At 44.1% G+C, this 19068-nt stretch overlaps 2 protein-coding genes across 2 annotated transcripts; one reads left to right on the top strand and one right to left on the bottom strand.

The window, feature by feature from the left end:
* The first annotated feature begins 1083 nt into the window (after positions 1-1083).
* On the top strand, positions 1084-14897 carry LOC308319957 (uncharacterized protein). Its single transcript, XM_080770200.1, has 7 exons — positions 1084-1357; positions 3541-3633; positions 4115-4179; positions 4450-4519; positions 4880-5005; positions 12197-12294; positions 13008-14897. The coding sequence occupies exons 1-7, from the start codon at positions 1150-1152 to the stop codon at positions 13938-13940; spliced, it is 1593 nt and encodes a 530-aa protein (XP_080626326.1). The 5' UTR covers positions 1084-1149; the 3' UTR covers positions 13941-14897.
* Positions 9427-9954, bottom strand: LOC308319493 (S-phase kinase-associated protein 1-like; the record flags this gene model as incomplete). Its single annotated transcript, XM_080769599.1, has 1 exon — positions 9427-9954. The coding sequence occupies one exon, from the start codon at positions 9952-9954 to the stop codon at positions 9427-9429; it is 528 nt and encodes a 175-aa protein (XP_080625725.1).
* Positions 14898-19068: the final 4171 nt, after the last annotated feature.

Here is a 19068-nt window from a genome sequence, read left to right as displayed (position 1 = left end):
GGTCCTGACCATGTCCCATTACTAACCCTGTCTAGACACCACCAGTCTTGGTATAATGCTATATTTCCATTGCTGTGGATTAATTCTGTTTATTGCAATTCAATTCAGTACATCGGCTGATCACCTGCCAGCTCTAAGGGCGGGGCGGGAGGGGGAGGGGCTATATACACTAAACTCAGAGTAATGATAGACTTTGGCATGACGTCACCGTCCATGCTCATTATGGAGTTACTTTGCGTTTCTATGGGGATCCCTCAATAGATGCATTATGTGTTAGTCTGTCTGTGTATGTGAGTCATGTATCAGTTTGTGCAAAAATGAAAAATAAATGGTTGAAAGAAGGGGGGGGGGGGGGGGCTGTGTTCCGTTCACCTCCACCATCTGTTCTCTCCTCTCCAGGTAGGATTGTGTCCTGATGTGCTGTCAAAACCAATTACTTTTAGCTTATTAATCGGTTTACGGTGTCAGGAGCCTTTTTTGCCCAGCTTGACCATGCTGCAGTATTTGCCAGGATCCACCTTGTGTTTGATGTGGTCGGTCAAATAAGGAATGTGTCAGTGGAATGGGATGTTCTAAAGACAGATTTTTTCCATCACTTTCGAGAATCGAGATGGAGCAAGAATAGAAATAGGGCGCTAGTCTAATTTGGTGCCTTTCATGTGCAGGGGGTTACTTTCGCAAGTTTGAAATCTTGAGGGACCTGTCCCTGTTTGTTTGATGGAGAGGTTTATTATGTGGGCAATGGAGACGACCACGTAGCCTGTGTGTGCCGTGTGCGTGCGTGTGTGTGTGTTTGTGTGTGTTTCGCAAGTTTTAAATCTTGAGGGACGTGTCCTTGTTTGATGGAGAGGCTTATTATGTGGGTGATGATTGGAGACGCAATGGAGACCCTGTATGTGAGTGCGTGCATGCGTGCGCGCGCGCGTGCGAAATCTTATTTCAGACATTTTTTCTATACAGATCTTGATTCTTCACCAGCAGATGGCAGTAAGCATCAACCACGGGTTCCAAGGCTGCGCGCCAAACATGATCAACCCGGAAGTGCTTTCGTTCACGTTGCATTGTTTTTTCGCCACACGCAGAGCCCCCAGACTGACCAGAGCTAACCGTACCGTTACTTGCGTGTTTGATCTACTACATTTAGTAATAATGGCTTCTTCTGCTATGTTTTCAAGACACACACTGAAGTCATTCGTTCAAAGGCGACTCTTTGCAGCCGCTGAGGAGATCTTTGTGGTGGTTGAAAGAATCATAACAGAATACGAGGACCAGGCGTTCAGCTCCAAACAACAGATTGAGAAGCAACAGAGAATCCTGGACGTGGTTTTAAAACCTCAAATCAAATTACACAGAACAGGTTAGTTCGTGACAGTTTTAATAAGTATTGTAGCTTATTGGATGAAATTGCTTCTTGGACATCTGATCGGTTTGATGTTTGGATGGAATTGCGGGGGGTTTGTCTTTTTGTGTTCATTAAAGAGCTGTAGAGACATGGGGAGGGCCAGAGCTAGCCCCGCTCGGAACCCTACGTAAAGTGTATTGTAAAGAAACTGTACGTAGGGTTCCGAGCGGGGCTAGGCCAGGGCTAGCCGCAATTTGCAACTCTAGATTTATTTTATAATGGGATGAATGCAATCCGTTTCGCATAATTGGATGAATCTAGAGTAAGAGTTGCTATTTGCATGATGCCTGATGAAGGTCTGAACCACCAAAACGTTGCTCAATACATCTAATTCTAAGTGAAGACTGTGGGACTGGGATCCTTTTTTCTCTACTTCTCCAGTTTTCTTTTGAAAATGAAAAGAACATATGAATGAATAAATGAAAGAAAGAAAAAAGTAATTGAAAAACACGGCCCCCTGACGTATTGGGAGGACCATAGAATCAAGGACGAGTGTTTTGAATCTAACGTGGTTAAAATGTAGTTTGAAGTTATGCGAAGGAGGCGGGGCAGCTATAAAAGGAGTATCAAATATCTAAATATACTGAATCAAGCAAACTGTGTGGGGTATTCACAGAAGCCTGAGTAGACGGTGAAATGACACAATCATTGTGAAATACAAACGCATTTATTATTATTTTTTCATACTTTATATTTTTTATTTTATGTGAACACCACAGTGTGGTCATACAGATACAAACTAAACAACACTTAGGACAACATGAAGACAAGTAAAACCAGAACAACTAGAACTGCACTCTGTCGAGTGCCTACTTGCTTGTTGCACACAAGGCCTACTAGTGCGCAAGCAGAGCGTGCAAGTACTGTAGACAGCTACAAACTTTCAAATCTCAGCCTCTCTGTGAAAGAACGTTTGCAATATTGAATTATTAGGTTTAGCTATTTGCGTACCTTACTTTTGGAGGGGAAAAGTTGTATTTTGAAGTATGGTAAAATGTTCTATCTATAAAGGAAATACAGTCCCATCGTTTTAGAAGTGTCCAGGATCCACTTGTAGTTTCTCAAAGAAAAATAAATAAGTCATGGATATCAGATGAAAAAAAATATATATTAATTGAAAAAAAAAAGGACATAGCAGAAATATGTCACAGGTTATCTATCAATATTCACACACAAAAACACTGTAGGGATTATAGATTATACATGGGCCAAAACCCTTATTTAACTTAATTGTCTTTATCTAATAATACATTTTTGGTTAGGTTTTGCAGGCCAAATGCCTTGCCTAAAAGAAAAACAAAAAACACAGAAAAAAGGTGCTATCACTGTATGGTTGTTGACTCTTCCTAGATTTGATTCCTGTTCGATTTTAAACTGATTTTAGTTAAGCTGGGGTGGCAGGTTTTCTTAGCTTATGTTATGGTCCCGCCCCATCCACTCCCACACCTTCCAAATATCTATAACACATTTATAAACAAATATAGGACCGTGGTTCTCAAAATGGGGTCCAGGTTCTTTCAAAATGCACCCTTACAGGTCTGTAACCCTAAGAGTCTATATAAATGTAACCAAATTGACCCTCCGTTCCATTTGTACACTCTCAGAGTTATGAGGGTCCTTGAAATTAAAAGACTGACTGTGCAGCTATAAGTCAGTAAAATGGCTGCCTTGTCTCAGGCTACCTGTCTAGCCAATGGGACAGCGAGCAGCAACCCAAGGCTACTAGTCCTGATTGGCTGCCTCGTCTCAGGCTACCTGTCTAGCCAATGGGACAGCAAGCAGCAACCTACGAGGCCACTAGTGCTTCTAGTAGCGACCTAGTCAGTCAGAATTTCACAAATGCTGCAACGTGGAGTGAGTGACAGCAGCTAGTGTTATGAGCTAACTTTAGCTACACGTAAGCCATAACAAAACAGTGATTGAACCAACAAAAGAACGTCAGAAACTAACGCAAACAATGACCGGGAGGTTGTGACAGAGAAACGTACACTAATAATAAAAACATAAGGAAAAGATAATAATAAAAAAGGGGATCAGATGCAGAGACAGCGCTGCAGTTAATGATACTTGTGACATTCTTGTTTTTGTCTAATTAACGTTTTTCATGTGCAAACATGTGAACTTCCTGATACCTACAGACATACCAGAAAAGCGACAACGGGTCAACAAAAAAACGCTTGAAGTTGAAAATGAGGATGACGATGAAGATTTCCCAGGATTCCCTGCCATAGGTAAGGAGCAAAGAACTTGTTTTATCCAATTGGTCCTCTATATATAACAGAGGGTTCTCAATCTTGTCTGGCCGTGACCCCCCAACAATAAGTATTGGGGGGGTTAATATTTTGTTTGGTTCCACAGATACATATTGTGAAAATAGCAGATCTACATTGGCTATTTTCTTGTCACTTTATTATATTATTTGACAATTTGACCAGTTTTTATGGTATAGTTTGTTGATTACTTTTGATGCAGTAATGGTCTTTAATGTTAATTTCATAGTTTTGGTTATTAAAAATGTCTTAAAAACCCATGTGAGAACCACTGCTCTATTGTGTTCATTATAAGAACTCACTCACTGTGTGTCAGAGGAGTATCAGCTTGTATGCTATGGGAAGGTTCTGGGTTATATATATACCCTTCATAGTTGCAAAATAGCCATTAGATGTGCTCTCTGCTAACCATACCTTCTCTTTCCTCCTCCTGGGTGTAAAGACGATTCCCTTGAACACGAGGAGGGGTCCAGTATGGCCCTGGAGGAACCACAGTCTCCACCCCAGGTCTGCGGCCACTCTTATTTATTTTAAAACACAACTAAAGACCTTTTCTTTGATTGAGTTGCCTTGTTTTTTGAGCGGGGTTAACTGCTCCAACGGCTTTGTGTGCATGTCCACCCTGTGACGTCATGCTGTTGACATCATCAGACATCATCTTTCTTTTGCACTGCAACTATCTGTTATGTTTTGTTTCATGCTTGGAGTTCTGTGTAAAGCACATTGAATTGCGTTGTTGGAATGTGCAGTACAAATAAAAGTGCCTTGCCTCCACAGGGACAGGGGGAGACTGGATGGTCAACGTTAAGATTACAAGATGTGAAGTCGAGGGGCGACACTCTGTCAGGTAAAAACAACCACTTCTCCAAGAGTCCAATACCAAGACATTCAGGACGAATCCGCTATTGTTGAGTTACAACTTCAGTCCCACTAAGACCACTGTCTTAAACCCTCTATATACTTGTAAAGTGTGCTTTTAGTACACTCTTATTTCACTCTACACAAATCGATTTAGCCAAAATAGCAAATCTACAAACTCCCAGCACGTTGCGTTGCAAGTTGAGCTTGTTGTGTTGGTGCTGGGTGTTCAAAGTGGTTATTGAAAGTTGCGATAATATCGAGATGTATGATGATAAGAGCGCTCCTCACTGTAACTCATATGGTCCATCCCTAGCTGACATGTAACTCTCATATGCTCCATCCCTAGCTGACTTTACAGTCCAGGAGGATGCGTCGCTTCCAGAGATCAAAGAGGAGCCAGAGGAGCTTCTCATCATTCCACAGATAGCTGACACGTCATCATCAACCCTGATATCACCAGACAGTATGTCAGGTAAAAACTAATAGGGGTAGCTGAAAGTTGACCAGAAGCGATATACTTTCACTGCTGATCAATAGTGAAGAGAAGACGCATGCTTGCGCTTGCGGGCCCTCGATACGTGACAATACACTCGCAGTGCATTGTGGGACTTGTAGTATTATAGTGGTCCGTGCAATATACCAGAGGGCCTGTTCTAATACTAATTAAATATCCCGCGGGCCAAAGATAATTCATTCAAGGGCCTGATTTGGCCCCCGGGCCTTGAGTTTGACATCAGCATGTTTTTTTGTGACGGTACCTACCCGTCCACAGATGGGATGCATAGCGCCACTCCTACGCGTGGCTTTGTGTGCCGATCTGACCTGAAGTTTGATAAAATACACCTAGATGTACAAGCTCTCAGCGCGTTCCTGCTGCCAGCTTATACATCTGCTATTTAAATAATTTGTTTGCAAAATCTCGAAAGTGTAAGAACTACTGATTTAGAAGGCATCTTTTATTATTATTATTTGCACCACACAAGCGGGCTAAAAATGGACCATGCTGTCAGCCTGTCGGTACACAGAAAAGAGGGTTGAGTGGTGGTGATCGTCCAAAATTTACTAAATGTGGGGACGAGTCCTGTTCAGTGTGGTGTAGTGTTGTAGGATCCTCCACCAATCCGTCTGACGTATCAACTGTCCGACACATGCGTGGCTGGTTAAGACTCACCCGTGGCTCCCGACATGCGTGTTGCCAGTTAAAAACTCACCGATGGCTTGCTGTAACTTCTTTTGTCGAGCTCGGGCGGCCAATCGCGGTCCTGGATTTTCGGTGGCACAGAGAATGCCTGCACTGAGAATCAGCCAATCACATTCTTTTGTCGAGCTTGGGGCGGCCAATCGCGGTCCTGGATTTTCGGTGGCACAGAGAAATGCCAAAGCCAATCACAAAAGATGCCGGCTGCAAGAATCTCAGAGAACGGCATGTCTGGATAAAAACAAAGCACCTTCAAGACAACGCAATAACATATAACAATAACATTTGTTTCTTCGATCATCAAGTCAGAATGACGTGAGTTAAATCTATATTATTGTTTTGTATAATGTGACACGTGTCTTTTGCATAGCGTATTGCAGGGTTCCCCAATTAATTTTCCTCAAGGGCCATATTTTGACTACGGTACCAGGCTGGGGGCCGAGTCGCCACGCGCAAGGTCGAGGTCTTGCCGTGAAATTAATGATCAAGGCAAGACCCCATTTGAAAAGGCCCGCCAGTTTGACATGCAGAGGCTACTGACCCCCATTTAATGCCATTTATAGCTTGGACCCCCCCCGCCCGCGGGCCGCTAATTGGGGAGCCCTGGCGTATTGCATAGCCCATAGCGTATAAATGACTATAATGGACCATCAGAGCGGGTGAGGGCCCGGGGGGAGGTTGCCACATTATAAACTCAGGAGTTTTAATTCAGCACAAAAGTTCGGTGCAATAAACGGAGTTAACAATGTGACGTTCTAGGAGCCTCACATAGCCAGCCTTCATCTGCCTGTGCAACGCATTGTCCACACATGATGCGATTGTATATTTGTACGTCTCTTGTTATGATGAAAGGAAAATGGTGCACCCTAGTACATGTGTATTGTGTAATGCTTTGTACTAGGCTAATGTTCCTGAGTCAATAGGTGTCCCCGACTGTAGGCTATTAATGACTGAATTTTCATGGGGAGTGACACAACACAGATTTCAATTTCAGTTATTTTTGTTAGATTTGTAGCTCAGTATAGCAGAAGACAAAGTCATAATAGTCAAAGTTTAATGCAGTGGGTTTCAACCCTTTTGTATCAAGGCCCATTATTTAGTCAGCATTTGAGCCACAGACCACCATTTGATGACATTTAGCTCCGACCCAAAACTTATATTTGTTATTGTTTGTTATTGATTTTGTCCACAAGACCATGCTGTATTGATGTTGCTACCATTAGGAGATAGCAAACGTTGGTCAAAATAACAATTGTTCTACATTCTCCAATTGTGTAGACGTCAGAATTTTAACAAAACTGTAACTCTTGAGAGTGTAAAACGCGCACGGGTCCTTTTGGTTTCATTTTACACTCAATATTTAAAGATCTCTCCATTTGATTACCAACTCTCCATCATTTAGCTGGGGACCACCTGGAACCCCCTCAAGGACCACTGGTGGTCCCCGGACCACTGTTTGAAAACTACTGGTTTAATGCAATGCAGTTCTTTGTTTTATAGCCAGATCTGATCACCTTTCAATGCAATGGCAGGCAGAGATTCTTGACTTTTACACTTTTTCATGCAGCATATTGAGGTAGAATGTAAGAAGGGAGAATATGCTAAAGAGTTGATAAAAACAGACACTCTTATTTCAGTCTACACAAATCGATTTAGCCAAAATAGCAAATCTACAAACTCCCAGCACGTTGCGTTGCAAGTTGAGCTCGTTGTGTTGGTGCTGGGTGTTCAAAGTGGTTATTAAAAGTTGCGATAATATCGCTAATCACATTTTTGAGGGGCGCTAGCCCCTCCTATGCCCGTTTGTGTAAACGGATACATTGTCCAGAATGAGATGTATGATGATAAGAGGCGCTCCTCACTTCATACAATAATGGTGACATGTAACTCTCATATGGTCCATCCCTAGCTGACTTTACAGTCCAGGAGGATGCGTCACCTCCAGAGATCAAAGAGGAGCCAGAGGAGCTTCTCATCATTCCACAAATAGCCAGAGAGGAGAGGGATGGCACTCCGTGTCTGGTAGACTCTTGGCCAGCCACAAAAGCCAAACAGGAGAGAAGGCCATGGGTTCGATCCCTGTCACCTAGGACAACAAACCCAGTTGTGAGCCCAGAGAGCCTGCCTCCTGCAGTTCAGAGGAAAGACAGACCCTGTGTGCCGACTCTCCCCCCTGACACTACAGGGACAGCCCTGAGAAAAAGGTCTGCAATAAAGATTGGATTTATCCCGACACCCACAACAGCTGTCCAACCTGTGCAGCGACGTCTCTTGCCAACTCAACCTCTCCTCTATCCCACACAGTTTCTGCTTCAGGTAGCTGGTCCAAGAGCTGCAGCTTCCACAACACATCATCCAATCCACATTGCTCCACAACCTCCACTCTCTGCCTCCCAACCTCTACTCTCTGCCTCCCAACCTCCCATTCCAGTGGCTCCACAACCTCTACTCTCTGTCTCCCAACCTCCCGTTCCAGTGGCTATCTCCCAACCTGTCCTTCCGGTGGCTCCTGCACCTACCTCCCAACCTGCCGTTCCTGTAACTTCCACAAAAAATGTGCATAAGAGCACCCTGCTCTACCGTAAGAAGAAGTTAGAGGAGGAAGCAAGTGGCAAAAAGAGGAGACGGTACATCAAGAGGACTGACAGCATCACATGCAAGCAGTGTCAGATGGAGCGGGACCCTGCAACCCACAATAACTATTATGGCAATTGGTACTGCCATGCCACAGCCACCACAACTCTGGCTGAATGGAAGGCTGAACTTCAAGCTGCAAAGGGCTATGGCCGAAGAAAAGGACCCTTTTCATATCAAGGCCCACTATTCAATTGACATTATGAGCCATGGACCACCATTCAATTAGATCTAGCCTCTCAGACCCCAAACTAAAGAATATTTTGTCGTTGGATAACATTTCGTCCACAATTCCATGCTGAAAAGTACGTTTTGGACATATGGTTTATTTCTGCCTGACGAACAGAGACGATATATTCAATAGGCCTACATGCAAAATTGTTGCACTATAAAAAATATTACTGCACTGTTTTTTTTGTTTTGTTTTTTTGCATTTGCATTTGTAATAAAATATCACTGATATCACATGGTGTTCTTTTATGGTATACCATCACACTTGTATTTTATGGTAGTATGTTATTAATCCAAGTCAAGCATTGTTTGTAAGTAATGTTTGTATCATCTCATTCACATCAATGTTGTCTTATCCGACATGCAATGGAAACGAGTAAGCTATGTTATGTTACGCATTGTGCACCTCTTTCCATGTGGCATATGCCGCATGGCTAATTTGCATACGATGGTCCTAATTTAAATATATGTTAATTAGTCATGTGCTATCGTGGATCATTCGTGGTAGGCTATGCCCACTGCCACTGGCTGGCATTATGGCTACAACTCAAGCATCGTTCGCTTTGATTATAGCCGTGCTGCTTATTGTTGACATTCTAATAAGGGCACAGCCACATATTACGAAGGAGAGAGAGCTACGGTATAGCTAAACAAACAACTGGTTCTCTTCCCTGTGAGGTTAGGGTTAGGTTTGGGTGTCAGACTAATGCCTGTCGGACTGTCGCACCACTGGTTCTCTTCCCTGTGAAGTTTGGGTTAGGGTGTCAGACTAATGCCTGTCGGACTGTCGCACCACTGGTTCTCTTCCCTGTGAAGTTTGGGTTAGGGTGTCAGACTAATGCCTGTCTGACTGTCACACCACTGATTCTCTTCCCTGTGAGGTTTGGGTTTGGGTTCTCTTTGCGTAATTGGGCTTCCTCTTCCTCTGTGAAATCATTTTCTATAGCAAACGTCTTCCTGATCTCCTCTACGGTTTTGCCTTTGATCATGTTGGCCACCGTCTTGCAGGCGATGTCTAATAAGCCTTTGATGTCCAAATAGTTGGCAGCCAGAATGAGTTCAAACAGTGTGCCTTGGTCCACTTTGAGGAACTCCTGGTCCCACACGGGAATGTCATGGGTCCTCTTCTTCTCCTGGTTCTGGCCATCGTCGTGGGGAGGGGGGTCGTCTTTGTGATGGGTGCACCACTGGGTCACCTTCTTGAGGATGGCAGCGTTTACGTTAGAGAGTGGAACCGGATCATCGTCGTCCGTTCCCGAAATGTCTAACATAGTCTTGATGGTGAGCGATTGTTTGGCTATTTCAACATCCACCTCGAAAATATCTCCATCCCAACTTTGTAACTTTATTGTGCGCATATTTGTGAATTTTCAACTCAATGCTCAAAAGTCAATAGCAGGAGAAACAAAACTGGAAGCCAGCAAGCAATAAACAACCACATAGATTCAGAAGGAATTTAAATAAATAAATGATTTTAGAAATATGAGGATTATATTTGAGGACGGAATGCGTCCGCACGTATTGCACGCTGTGATTGGCTGGAAGGTGTCATTCTGTGATGTGATTGGCTGAGAATCGCATAACGGGTGTGCCACAGGGGACATCTAACTATAAATGTAGATATCCCCTGTGCGCTATGAGCTTGTAGGTCTGCTATTTTTGAAAAAGAACGACTGACATAGAAACATAGCTTTTTCAGAAAACTGTCATTTTCAAACGGACATTTTTTTAATCTGATCTCAGGTCAAAATGGTAGACCATGGAAGGAGGCACACCATTCTTAGGCAAAGTAATTACTCTATTAATTACTTGCGCGAGCAGGCCAATCAGGGATTGTGTATTTTAGCTATTTCTGATGACGTCACTATGGTACCTTTCATTGGCTGGGTATGTGTGTGTCTGGATCTCCATATATGGAGCTGGCCTGTTCTGACATCACAATGATGTTCTGACATCATTCTGCATAGACACCATATTTGGGCATGCCTTGCAAATGACTCCATATATGGGCATAAAAGGGACACGTACATAATAACTGGGTGGAGCGTGCATTAACTGCATTTCCAACTTGCATCGTTCCAAGTATGGACTAGTTTGTATAGGCCTCAGGCCTTAATGGAGTCGTATACAACACAAACTCTGTTAAATCTATGGCACATGCTATATATTTATAATTGTGTGTGTGTGTGTGTGTGCGATATTTCATCACTGTACATTTTAACAGTTTGTTGCACAAATCTAATGAACCACAAGCCTGATGGCATGACCCATTTAGACAAACGTATTTTTCTGAAAACCTTCAAATTCTTATTAAAACAATAATATATGTTGCTATATGAGACGGAGAGGGCGCAGCCGGCATTAAAGGTAAAACAACGTATAGGTTTCACCAGGTCTAAATGGGTTAACCCATTCTGACCGGGAACCCATTTTGGTGTTTAGCATCATGTTATGCTTTAGCTATTGAAAAATAGCAGATCTACAAGCTCATAGCGCGCCACCGAGTGGCGCGCTACGAGCTTGTAGGTCTGCTATTTTTGAAAAATCGAAGAACGACTGACATTTTTAGAATCTGATCTCAGGTCAGAATGGGTTGATCAGACCAGTGTGTGTCCAGTGGAAACCTTCGTATGAATCTGATCTCAGGTCAGAATGGGTTAAAGGTAAAACAACGTATAGGTAGCACCAGGTCTAAATGGGTAAAGGAATAAATGTGGCGGTGGTTTTCTCTTCACCGCGTCTCGTGACGTCATGTTGTAGTTCGGTGGTCACCTAACCACCGGAAATCCAGACTATGTATGATGAGCCTTTAAGGACCACTGGTGGTCCCCGAACCACTTGTTGAAAACCACTGCCTTATAACATCATGCGATAGAGCGTCGACGCCAGGCCCAGGAAATAATTCCCAATGCATTTTTCCCATAGACATTTCCAAAAGTATTTATTTAAAGACGGTTACGCAGCGGACAAAGCCAACTGTAGTTGTGACAAATCATGACAATTAACACAATATTTTGGACCAAACAAATAATTACAAAGAAGAAAAACAACAAAAAAAGTGTTGTAACCTGCCGTTATTTTTCTTCTTTCTAATTCTTTGAGAATTGTGCTTGTTGTCAGGATTTGTCACAACTCCAGTTGGCTTTGTACGAGGCTTAAAAGGTCTTTAAATAAATACTTTTTGAAAAGTCTATGAGGAAAATTGAACGGGGAATCATTTCCTGGGCCCTGGTAGGGGGCGTGACTGCGACGCTCCATTGAAAAGCCTTCTCAGGTTATATATGACTGGCTGAAAGCAGGATAAATGTGGACATGTATTACAATATTTGAAGCTTTTTATCCTTAATAGAGAACTTCAGATTTATGCTGTGCAACTCACTCCACTCACAACGGCTGTGTGGAAGATTGGTGAATGTAATGAAAGGGAATTTGCTTTCGATGAAGGCAAAATTGCGGGCAAATATATATGAATTTGGTGGTCCTTGGCACGAAGAGAACTACTGCTAATAGAGGACCGAAGAAGTCCTTGTGTTCAAAGTCATAAAAATACATTTTCCCATTTTTTAAAAAAGAGAAAAAAAACATTGAATTTCTCATCAGCTGTCAGCACCCTCCCAGCCACTGACTCCAACGCTACCACTGCTTCCCCCTTGTGGCCAATCTACGTCACGAGGCCAGTGGAACCTCAGCCACAGATGGTGAGTAAACGATGTGACAGGTTCCATAACTGTGGCCCCTTTTCCACCAAAATAACTTTGGTTCTAGAACTGGTTCCGTTCTACATTCTTGGAACCTTGGCGCTTGCACGCAAACCGGCAGCCATTTTTTGGTTCCTGTTCCGAACCAACATTTAGGGTTCCAGACCAATTTATTTTCAGTGGAAAAACACTCTGAACTGGTTCAATATTAGGTGGAAAAGGGGCCTGAGCCTACCTATGGCACCGTTATTTCAAACTTTTACCTCCATTACGATTAATGAATGATTATTGTAAATACTGAAGCAGTTTCTAGCTCAGCTATTTTTGGACACCACTGGCAAAGTATAATATAGGGTTGAGTGGTTAATCAGAATAATTGATTAACCCATTTTGGTGTTAGCATTATGTTATGCTTTAGCTATTGAAAAATAGCAGATCTACAAGCTCATCAGATCTACGAGCTTGTAGGTCTGCTATTTTTGAAAAATCAAAGAACGACTGACATAAAAAACATAGCTTTTTCAGAAAACTTGTCAGGATGTAGAAGACATTTTTTTTTAATCTGACCTCGGGTCAAAATGGGTTAAGTTCGAATTTTTACTCATCGTTATGATGATGTATAAGAAATACAAATAACATATACTCTTGAATAATCACTTACATGAGGGGGGGGGTTTGTGTGGCATCGTGTCATATCGTGTATATTTCCCCAGGATGTGGACGACGCAGATGACGAGGATGTGGACGACGCAGATGACGAGGATGTGGACGATGAGGAGGATGACGAGGATGTGGACGATGAAGAGGATGTGGACGACGACGAGGATGAAGAGGATGTGGACGTGGAGGATGTCGACAATGTGGACTATGTGGACTATGTGGAAGTGGTCGGCGCGGACGGCGTGGATATGAGCCCGGTGCCACCGGGCATGGAGCGCGTGGACAGGATGGCAGAGTGCCTGGTGGGGCTGAGCCCGGTGCCCCCGGGCATGGAGTGCGTGGACAGCATGGCAGAGTGCCTGGTGGGGCTGAGCCCGGTGCCACCGTGCATGGAGCACGTGGACAGCATGGCAGAGTGCCTGGTGGGGCTGAGCCCGGTGCCACCGTGCATGGAGCACGTGGACAGCATGGCAGAGTGCCTGGTGGGGCTGAGGACCCAGACGGGCTACGCGCTCAACTACGAGCAGACCTGCGCCATCACGGAACTGTGGCGGAACCTCCTGCCCTACGACCAGGTCCGGGTGTCCTTCTCGCCCCTGCCGTGCAACAGCCAGAGGCCGGGGGGAGGGTGGCCGGACTGCGGCCGCCTAGTGGCGTCCGTCCTCCGCAAGCTCTGCGACATCCACACCATTCAGAAGAAGTACAATAACCACGACGGCAGCAGCTGCTACATGCTGAAGTGTACTCCGGTGCTCCGGGACTACAAAAGGATCCGGAATCTGCTCCGGCTCACGGTCATGGAGGAGGGCCGTAGCCTGACACTGTTTGAAGTCGACCAGCGGACGTTCGTGGACTGGCACGGGCAGTGGATGCGGATGCAGCGATCTAGCGTCGATCTGCAAGAGTTGACCGCGGGAGTGACCACGGTGACCTCCCTATGTCTCCCGACTCTCCCTATGTCTCAGGGCATTCAGTTGTTCCCATAGAGTAGTTCTGTATAATCACTGGATTTCTCCTCTCATCCACTTGCATTGAGTTGCTCACCCAGCGCATGAGGCCTTCTTCCGGGTTGGAAACAGTGCATTCTGGGATTGCTTATGGGGCCATACGTGAACACGCTGGGCCGCTGATATCATTGCGTGCGTTCACATATGGAGCATACTGTGTGTGTGTATATATATATATATATATCAGGATTCAAATTCAAAAGTAGCAGATTTACAAGTTTAAAAAGCTTTTGTGCGACACTGTAGTATGATCAAGTAAAACATTCATTCACGAAAACAAAACTAAAAAGTATAGAGATAAGAGGTTTCTGCACACAGAGGTGTTCCCGGCTTGAAAGGTAGAACAACACTTGCATTGGGATGGGCCAGGAATAGTCCATTGGCCGTTTTCTTTTTTTTTTAAGATATTTGTTTTTGCGGCTTACGCCTTTTTATTGTGGGACAGACAGCCTAAGGGACAGACAGTAGGCTGACAGGAAACGGGAGAGAGATGGGGGAAGACATACAGTAAAGGCCGTGTCGGGCTCGGGAGTCGAACCCGCGGCCACACTGCGACTGGATTACCAGTCGGGTGCCCAGACGGTTACGCCACCGCCTGGGCCCCGTTAGCCGTTTTTGAGGATTTAAAATATATATTCACAAAAGAATATATATTTTTGAGGGCCGCTAGCCCCTCCTTTTTTTGGCCAGGCTATACTTCCATCCAAAGGCAGACCACAGTAACTACATTTTAGACTATGCAAATAATACTATAGTAATAAAATAATTATGTATTTGTCTGTTCTGCATGTACCATTCTTATGTTAGCCTAATGTACGGTGATCATTTACCATTATGTTAGCTTAACGCACAGTGCTCATTTACCATTATGTTAGTCTAATGGGATGTAGGATTGTTATGTTGGCCTAATGTACAGTGATCATGTAGATTGTTATGTTGGCCTAATGTACAGTGTTTAACTTAACATAAACCTAAAAGATTAACATATGCTACTGATTTTGTTTTATTTATGAAAATGGGTTGATAGGCTAGTTACTGTAAGCTAGGATGGTGACATTTCTGCTATGCAGAACGGTCCGAAGGATTATCTTAAGAACCTTTAGATTCTATTTCCCACAACACAGGAAGTGTAAGCGACTGAGACTAACTAAACGAAGTAAGTCGCTGAGAGGCGATGAGATGAGCCATGATGTCAGACGCGCTCCACTCTGCCAACAAAAGGAATTCGCTGGGTCCAATCGATGCGTTTTAGGGGTCGAAACAATGCGTTTTAGGGGTCCAAACAATGCGTTTTAGGGGTCCAAACAATGCGTTTTAGGGGTCGAAACAATGCGTTTTAGGGGTCCAAACAATGCGTTTTAGGGGTCCAAACAATGCGTTTTAGGGGTCGAAACAATGCGTTTTAGGGGTCCAAACAATGCGTTTTAGGGGTCGAAACAATGCGTTTTAGGGGTCCAAACAATGCGTTTTAGGGGTTTATTAAAGAAACTAATAACTCATAGGGTGCTCAAACGTAAAGTAAAGTAACCACAGCGTTCAAAATAAAGCAAAATAAAGCGGTCAATAACAATAGTCGTCCCACACACCCCCTCTCTCACTGTGTGCCAAGCAGGTGAACAGGTGATGTTTTGAGGTCAGCCCCTATGCCCGTCAATCAATCAACGCCATTGACAGCCCATTTATTTCATTGACCAAATGTAATAAAACCTAACGAAGAACCAATTCATGGCTCCTACAGTAATACAAAATGAAGACTTGAGGCTGATTCTACAAACACAGTTTTCTTAAAATCGTATGTTTCTATATCGCTGGTGTCAAAGTCACGTAGAAAAATTTTAAAGAGATACACTGAAGACGGCAATGACTCGGAGCAGACGTGGGAAGCTCTGCCGGGGCGAAAGTCACGAAGACAAATTAAAAGAGAGAGGTCGTCGTCCGTGATCCACGAGCTGTCCCACGACCTGAAACCATCGAAACGTCTGAAATCGGAAGAACAAAGCCCACCGCCCCCCCCACGAGGACTGATAAAGGGGTAAAGGCTCTTTATTGTACCTTCTGTGGCAATACTTTTGCTTTAAATTCAGGTCTGAAGACCCACGTGATGACGGGAGGGAGGGATTGTCTGTTTCTTATACTGTACCAATTATATCATAATTTATATAAAATCACACCCGTGTGAACTGAGTGGTGCAACTCCCCCCCCCCCCCCTCTCTCTCTCTCTCTCTCTCATATTAGCAGGCAACAGTACAGCACTATCTCTCTCTTTGTTTCTGGCACAACAGCGCCCCTACTGGTACTAATAGTCACACTCGTGCTCATTAACGTAACACAGGCTAACGTCACATAGACGGACACAGAGTCACAGACATTGCTGTTCCTTGGAGTGGTTGCACCACTCAAAAACTTGGGTAGGCAGGTTGGTGAACAGCCCTCTGAGACACAGCGAGTAGACTGAAATGGTGTCTTCTTATGAGGACCAAATAATTTATATATGAAGATGGATTGACTTGAAAATGTAGTCCTAAATGTCATCCCATGTTAAAACAAATCTGCATAACAGAAATGACAAACATTGTGTGTGTGTGTGTGTGTGTGTGTGTGTGTGCGTGCGTGTGGTTGTGTGTCAAAACGACTAGCAATTGGTGTACTGACCATGGTATTACTGGCTTAACTGACCAGCCAACTGGCCTGACCTAAACGCCACTGAGAATCTAGGTTGTATTGTCAAGAGGAAGGCGCGAGACACTAAATTCAACAAAACAATTGAGTTTAAAGCTGCTATCAAAACAAATCTGGGCTTCCATAAAACCTCAACAGTGCCACAGGCGTATCACCTCCATGCCACATTGTTGAATAATTTGATGAAAAGTAGCCCAGACCACGTATTGAATGCATAAACTAACATATACGACATGGTCGACATTTCTGTATTATAAATGTTTTTTTCTCGTAAAATCTTCTAATATTTAGAGATTTTATTTTCATGAGCTGTATGCCGTCATCAAGATTAAAAAAAAAAAAAAAGGTTTTAAATATGTCACTTTTTGCGCAATGCATCTAGAATATATGGAAGTTTCACTTTTTGAATTATTTTACGGTAGAAAATTAACTTTTCCATGATATTCAGATTATTTTTGAGAAGCACGTGTACAAACCTAGACATCTCATTGGCCGCTGCAGTTCATTCTAGCGACCTGTATCGCAATGTAAGGCAGAGGTCAAGGGTCAGTGCGGAAGAGGCACGCTGTGTCGCTGCCACTCGAGTGACTACTGGCCAACCAGCGAGTCTTTTCCAGGACTTATCAATTCAATCCAACGGAGCTTTATTGTCATGAGAAAACAAACGTCACTTAAGCTTGCCTCCTCTCGGCCCCAGAGCCGAAGGAGGCGTCTACATTTCTGTGTCTATGGTACTAGGCAGTAGATCGGCAGATTTCTCCAGGTACTGGTATCAGAAAAACAACTCTAGTTCCGTTGCTACGTTGTTGAGATCTATACCCGGTGCTTGTATGTTATGATCGGATGAGCGCAAAGTTGTTGTTTATTAAGATAAATCATTGGGCATTTTTTTTTTTTTTTGGATTTATCTTTGGCATTTTCATCCTTTTTTATTCAGGTGCTTACACGGAGACGGAGAGACAGGAATCAAATGGACCCTGGGTGAAGACAGGCCGGTCCCCGGGCCGACCCCGAAAGGTTTACCTCGGACGGAAACGAGGGCGGCCCCCAGGATCCAAGAACCTGGACAAGAACCCGGACAAGAACCCGGACAGCTGCGCCAGGACCAACGCCCCAGGATATGTGCGCCGCCCGTCCAGGCACCCAGTCTACCCCATTTCCCACGGTAAGAGCAAAGTCAACTGCCTTCTAAATCAGTACCTTTGTGTACCAAAGACCCCCAAGATATGTATTTCTGGAATTGTTTTGTGCCAGGGACCCTCCATTATTATACACTTTCAGATATGTAAGCTTGCAGCGTGGCAGGAAGCGACGTGCTCTGAGCTTGTGCATCTGCTATTTTTGAGAACCACTGTTCTACACAACTGTCCAAAATCCTACATTCTAGAGACCTAGATTATAGAGACAGCGCCAGGCCATGCCATCCAGGTGTGTGTGTGTGTGTGTGTGTGTGTGTGTTTGTGTGCGCGCGCGCATATATGCACGCAGTGGAACTGGGTGTGGCCTAAAATGTGATGTAATGTGCATCACCATGAAATGTAGCGCAAAAACATGGTATTTCATGCAAATGCAAACTGTACAGTAATTATGACAGTTGCATGGATGCAACATAGTGTGTCATGTCTGGACAGTCATGCAGTTGGTATTGTGCATGTGGAGAGATGTGTGCAAATGGAGTGGTTTGGTAGGAGAGAAGAGAAGAGAAGAGAAGGCGGACTAAGGTGAATGGATAAACGGGCGCAGGGCTTTCAATTAGTGTGGCTAAGTTACTGAAAAAACTATGTTGCTCTCTTTCGGGATCCGCACGTAATTCAGACGGAGCATTAGACATGCGCTGCTCCTGTAATTCAGACGGAGCATTAGACATGCGCTGCTCCTGTAATTCAGACGGAGCATTAGACATGCGCTGCTCCTGTGCTTCAGACGGAGCATTAGACATGCGCTGCTCCTGTAATTCAGACGGAGCATTAGACATGCGCTGCTCCTGTAATTCAGACGGAGCATTAGACATGCGCTGCTCCTGTAATTCAGACGGAGCATTAGACATGCGCTGCTCCTGTAATTCAGACGGAGCATTAGACATGCGCTGCTCCTGTGTAATTCAGACGGAGCATTAGACATGCGCTGCTCCTGTGTAATTCAGACGGAGCATTAGACATGCGCTGCTCCTGTGTAATTCAGACGGAGTAATTAGACATGCGCTGCTCCTGTGCTTGTAATTCAGACGGAGTAATTAGACATGCGCTGCTCCTGTAATTCAGACGGAGTAATTAGACATGCGCTGCTCCTGTGCTTGTAATTCAGACGGAGCATTAGACATGCGCTGCTCCTGTAATTCAGACGGAGCATTAGACATGCGCTGCTCCTGTAATTCAGACGGAGCATTAGACATGCGCTGCTCCTGTAATTCAGACGGAGTAATTAGAC

Source organism: Protomyctophum bolini (genome assembly GCF_963924005.1).
Source record: "Protomyctophum bolini genome assembly, chromosome: 8".
Lineage (NCBI taxonomy): Eukaryota > Metazoa > Chordata > Actinopteri > Myctophiformes > Myctophidae > Protomyctophum > Protomyctophum bolini.
Note: the sequence above shows the minus strand (reverse complement) of the source record. Positions and strands in the feature narration are given on the sequence as shown.

Coding starts and splice junctions, on each gene's coding strand:
- LOC308319957 (XM_080770200.1), top strand. CDS start 1,150: ATGGCTTCTTCTGCTATGTTTTCAAGACACACACTGAAGTCATTCGTT. Junction 4,180..4,449: donor AACCACAGTCTCCACCCCAG/GTCTGCGGCCAC, acceptor TTGCCTCCACAG/GGACAGGGGGAGACTGGATG. Junction 12,295..13,007: donor TGGAACCTCAGCCACAGATG/GTGAGTAAACGA, acceptor ATATTTCCCCAG/GATGTGGACGACGCAGATGA.